Source organism: Carcharhinus amblyrhynchos, chromosome 3 (genome assembly GCF_965287045.1).
Source record: "Carcharhinus amblyrhynchos chromosome 3, sCarAmb.v2.hapA, whole genome shotgun sequence".
NCBI classification, from domain to species: Eukaryota; Metazoa; Chordata; class Chondrichthyes; order Carcharhiniformes; family Carcharhinidae; genus Carcharhinus; species Carcharhinus amblyrhynchos.
The window spans coordinates 26300359-26306358 of NC_137326.1; the positions used below are offsets into that span (position 1 = coordinate 26300359).

The following is a 6000-nucleotide window of genomic DNA, read 5'->3' on the forward strand; positions in this document are numbered from 1 at the left end:
ACTGCCTCTTCATCTCAAAATTAATCTGAAACAGTTCCTACCCCTGATCATTGTATTCTCCTTGCCCCTCAAAAGGCGAACAGCTTACCACTCAGTGCCAAAATGTACATTCAAAACCATGGAATCCCTAAAGTGCAGAAAGAGGCCACCTGGCCCATTAAGTCTGCACTGACTGATCAAAAGAGCATACCATCCAGGTCTTCCCCTCTGCCCTATCTCCATTACCCCATGCAATTTAACCATTGCTAATCCACCTAACCTACAAATCTTTGGACATGAAGAGCAATTTAACATGGCCAATCCACCTAACCTGCACATCTTTGGACTGTGGGAGGAAACCAGAGCACACAGGGAGAACGTGCAATCTCCACACAGACAGTCAAACATGGCCAGAATCGAACCCAGGTTCCTGGTGATGTGAGGCAGCAGTGATAATCACTGTGTCCCCGTGCTTCCTTATTTGAAGAACATTAATCTGATTGATATGCTGAAAAACTGCCACATCACAGGACATATGCTCAGCATGCAAAGGAACGGAAAGGAAAAAATATCAGCAAGTACTAATAGGCTATAACAAAAACTGTCATTCAATATTGTCCTTCAAATGATCCACTGCCTGAAAGCATCAACACAAGACCTGTTCTAATTTAATCCTATATTTTGTTAGCAATCATAATGATCTTTATGTTACACCTGGTATGCACATCTTTATAACCCATTGGAAAACTGTTGAGAAACATGGGCAAATAATTTGCTTCAAATTGCCAGAAATGGTCAGATTCTTTTAGCATGCCAAGGACTAGTTTGTGTGAGATTAAAGTTGCTTAGTCAGATAGTCACCAGAGCAAAAGGTATAAGCTACTAAAATCATTCTTTAATAAATATCCAGAGTAACATTTTACTTAAAATGGCTTTTTTAAAAAAATGACATTTGTTGGAATACTAAATTTGAACATGCATCATAACTGAAAGATTCTGATTTCTTTGCCATAACAACACCTGATACTAGTGTAGAAGTCACTCTTGTAAACTTAGACATAAAAACGTCTAACTATGCACATTCAACCAGATTTTTAAAATTTGCAAATATAACTTGCTCTTTAAAGGTTTCACATTAACTGCACCATTCATTACATACCCTTCCCACAAGTGAAGGACTGTGCCATTTACCGAAGAGAGTTCAAATCAACACTTTTAAAATCGAATCAGCAACCAATGAAAAGAAGAAAAATCAAAGCAGGGAAGATCACGCTGCCTCCAAAGTGGCATACCTTGCAAGAGAACTTCATATCATCTTCTGCCAGAGTTGGTGAACTAAAACCCGAGACAGACAAGTCCACTATACAACTTGGCTTCGCTGATGGAACCCAACACGGTAGATCCATGACTGGGGACTGAAATTCTTCCCGTTCTGCTTCAAATAAGCCTACCAGCCAAACTAGGGGTTGTTCTGGCTGGACACAAAGTGGGAAGCAATGCAGTTTAATCAGCTTAAATTGCAATCTGTTGCCCAACAGCTAATTGGTGATTCCTAAGCCTGCACTCTTATTCACACGTGCACAAACTCTCCTAAAGGAGACAAACAGTAACGATACCAGGTTTCCCAGGAACTTAGTCTGGAGATTGTTAAGCACCTTCATGGGTTTACCATTATCGAAAACTGATCAAAGTAGAAGGTGTGGCACTGCTACTTCAACACCAGGGATCCATGTTCAATTCCAGACTGGGTGACTGTTCATGTGGGGTTTGCACATTCTTCCCATGTCAACATGGGTTTGCTCTGGTTTCTTTACACACTCCAAAAAACAGACAGGTTGATTGGCCATGCTAAATTGTCCCTTAGCATCAGGGAGATTAGCAGAGTAAATACATGAGGTTATGGAGATAGGGCCTAGGGGGATTGTTGTCAATGCAGCCTCAATGGGCCAAATGGTCTCCTTCTGCACTGTAAGGATTCTATAATTCTATTTCACTAATCGACATTTTAATACCAACATTTGCCATGCTTCCCATCTGCTCTCCAAATCTGAAATCATTCTTAAAATTCGCCTGTTCAAACAAATTTCCTATTCACCTCACCACGTACTTTATTTATTTTCCCTTTTGGTGAAGTGCCTTGAAAAAAATATCTACAGTAAATGAGCTACGTAAACAAAGTTAGTTGGTAACACTGTTGCCAACAGAACTATCTGACCGAAAAATAGCACCCCAATTGAAAGTTCAATACTATCCTGGGCAACTGGCATTACAGCTTTAATGATCTTTTTCTTATCGCTCACTCTGAAAATTATTTGAACAGAATCTTACATATCAAATAAGATTTAACAGTCATTAAATTGTGGAGAGGTTACAACTGCTATTTACCAGTTTGGATATCACCTCGTTATATCATAAAATACAAGCAAGCTCTTTGTATGCATGTCTAAACTATATTTACAATAGCTACTTAAGGCAATGAAGCAACAAATATAACAACTTGAATAAAATAATATTAACATGGAAATAAAGAATTGTTTTAGATGTTTCAATGCTAGAGTTCAGAATTCACAAAAAATTAAAGCTTCTGTAAAAAAAAATTAAGACTGGAAAATAAGTGAGATACAAAAAGGGTTTATGGAATGTGATCAGCACTTGCACAGAGTTGACATCAAGCCAGATGTGAAGTGCCCAAAAAAAATCACCAACAAAAGAACAATGAGTGATTAGCATGATAGTTGTGCGCACCTCCTTCAGTGACACCCTTCTCTTTATATTTCAAGCTATTCTATTTCCAACTGTAATCTCATACAGCCCAAAATTTGAAATGGCTATGAGACACCCACCCTTTATCAATATCTACAAGAGGGAGAAAACCAACCAGCATTCTTTAGATGCCTGCATAATAAACAAACTACAAGAGTTTGTTTTATCCAATAACAATCATGCGGCATGGGAGGAGAAAGGAGATTTCTTAGCACGTCAGCTTAAAGACAGATGATCTGTTACTATCCGTTACATCCACAGGATACTAAGTAACACATTATAAATTTAAAATGTGCTTCAAACTTCAGCTCAATTTCAAGTGCTTTCTGTCCTTTCAGAATTACACAACTGTTACTCCAGATACTACATAGTGATTTTCCCTTTCCCAAATAGAATCATCCAGACTCAAAACATTAGCTCTATTCTGTCTCCATAGATGCTGAGATTTTCCAGCATTTTCTGTTTTTGTTATTCAATGTTTGACTTCAACAGATTCAAATTTATCCAAAAAAATTTTCTTCTAACATATTCCACAATTGAGTAAATTATGGTTTACAGTTCATGCCACAATTTAATTCAGTTAACCACCCCCACCGAACAAACTATTCTTTTAACAATGTTAAAAATGGAATTTCCATCACTTAAGGTTTAAAAAGAATTGATTTTCACTGTTGCCACTTAGACCTGATTCTGCAGACATGAAAATATTTGGAATGTACATTCATTATTACACATCCTTTCATAGATTACATTTTTTTGTCTTTAGAAATCAAATATGCCATCTTTGATCATACCCTGCATCTAGCAACAAAATAAAACTACTCCCTTGGATTGTGACTCAATTTTTTAAACTTTCCTTAGTTTGAAGAGGGTACTATTCCCAAGTAACTTCTATCATTCAAACACAAATGCCAGTTCAATTATTGAAACTAGGAAAAAACTCAAAGGGCTCAAATTCCATTTAATATTGTGAAAAACACAGAGGAAAATTCCCATACATTAAACATTATTTAAACCTATAAAGTTACTGAATGTGACATCCAACATTTCACTAGTTCTTCAAACACATTATGAATATACAATGTTTTGAAAGCTTCATTCAAACATGATAAACCAAAGAACTATAGTTATTTGTTTATTGAACATGTTTCAAGTATTTCTCACACGTTTTCATGTTTGGGTTTTCACCCATTATCTGAACGAGACCCCAGTTCAAATGATATTACATTTGCCGTATGTAACAATACAAAACATATTAAAACTCTAGCATATATAATTCTATAAAAATGTTGCATAATCTACATTTTAATGAATCTATTTAAATTCAGATTTGTCAGGCAGCTCAAATAGATCTGTGTTCTACAGATAGACCTCCATTTACCAGTTTATTTTTTCCAAGGTAGAAAGTAAGGACAATTATCAATTGAAGCAAAACAAAGATGAAACAATTGTGAAAATGATGTAAAAGATGCACTTCTTTTTCAGAATGTAACTGACTTAATTATGTATTTATGAGCCCAGTGTGGCAGCAAGTCAGTTCACATCCATAATTTTCCCAATGACTCCCTAATCCAACCCAGGATGCTAAAAGTAGGCGTCAAGTCAAGTTCAGCAGTGTCTTGAGTGGGAATTTTAGTAGATGAGTCACAACTATTTCCTGTTGGGCAGTTATAGAATGTCTGCAGAAGAGCATGCCTTTGTCAGCAGATCATGCTGGTGGGTGTACTGTATATTCAAACATTTCTTTACAATTTGAACATCCTGATTGCTGGATGTACCACATTATTTGGGCCGAAAGGACTGTTCCTGTGCCGTACATTCTAATGTAAACTAATTTGTGCATGTGGCAGATTGAAATTGTTTCTCTTGTGAATTTAAGAGCTTGTCAAGTCAGTATTACACACAAAAAAAACTTCTGGAAGCGTGTGGAGAAAAGCACATCTTTTTGGGAACCGGCCAACAAACTCAAGTGAACAGATTTCTCCAGCTTGTAAAATTAAATGAGTGGGGGCGGGGTGGGGAGAAGTCATTTCTGTCCACCGGTTTGTGCCCTGACAAGATCCCTGAGTGGATCTCAGTGGTGGACACCAATCCGATCCATGAGAGATCGACCTGCTGCAGGGCAGAGGGTTGGGAGGACAGTTCGAAGCTGTCAGACGGTAAAGGAAGATAAGCCTGGGGAGGAGAAGAAAGAAAAGCTTGGCGGGGAGGAGAAGAAAGAAAAGCTTGGCGAGGAGGAGGAAAAAACGAAATGAGATTGTGAACAATTGAGGTGGCAGATGCTGAGAGCTGCTGCTCAAATCTGTCAGCGGTTAGACGCCCTTGGGCAATGGGCTGGGTCTCCTGGCAGTTATTTTTTGAATCGTGCGTCCAATACACTTTGAGCAATCTTAGTTTTTTTTTAATTTTAAAAAAATACAAAAAAGGGGGGATTGATCCCGGGAGGTTTTTTTTGTCTCCCCCTGTTCAATAAGCCTCACCTCTCGGAGCTGCTCCAACTCCTGTTTAACTGTCTCATACTCGCTCTCCAGCTCATCGTACTGTTGTTTGAGGCTCTGCTTCTCCTCCAGCACCACCAGCCCGTACTCGGCCGCCTGGATCTTCTCCTGGGTTGTCTCACTCAGCTCCCGGCTCAGCCTCTCCACCTCAGTGCGCAGGAAGCTCTCACTCTCCATCAGGAGCTCCTCCACCTCCATGGCGGCGGTGCCGCTCTCTCCCCACAACCGCCTCCCTTCTTCCTCACACCCCCCTCCCCGCCACTCCCGGGAGAGGACTTAAAACCGGCTCCGCGACGCCTGCTCTCCGGTGCCCACCATAGCGTCTCGCCGCCACTCCCACAGGCAAACTCCTTCCCCGACAGGCGGCGGCGGCGGCTCGGGCTGTCAGCCCGGAGGAAGGAGGCTGGGATATGGCGGAGGAGGAGCTGGCGTAAGGAGAGGCGGAGCGGGAGAAGGAATGCGGCTCCGGTGTTAAACACAACCGGCGGCGGCGGCGGCGACCCCGATCAGCTGCTGCCGCCGGAGCTGCTGTTCTGTCTCCGCCCCTCCTCAACCTCCTCAATCAGGCAGCCCCCCCCCCCCCCCCCCCCGGCGACCTCCGGCTCGGGCTGCCACACCCCCACCGCGCTCTGACTCCCCACCCCCCGCACCCGGCCTCGGGCTGCCCCCCCCGCACCCGGCCTCGGGCTGCCCCCACCCCCCCGCACCCGGCCTCGGGCTCCCCCACCCCCCCGCACCCGGCCTCGGGCTGCCCCCACCC

General features: G+C 41.9%; 1 protein-coding gene across 2 annotated transcripts in view; it reads right to left on the bottom strand.

Moving 5' to 3' along the window:
- The window catches only part of LOC145337663 (protein bicaudal D homolog 2-like), a 67320-nt gene extending 61588 nt beyond the window's left edge, over positions 1-5732 (bottom strand). The window contains exon 1 of one of the 2 annotated variants that reach the window (XM_080182478.1): positions 5223-5732. In XM_080182478.1, coding sequence (XP_080038604.1) covers positions 5223-5438 — 216 coding nt within the window. In that variant the 5' untranslated portion in view covers positions 5439-5732. The remainder of the gene's footprint in view (positions 1-5222) is intronic. The other variant, XM_080182487.1, reaches the window with a different exon arrangement.
- Between the last annotated feature and the right edge of the window lie 268 nt (positions 5733-6000).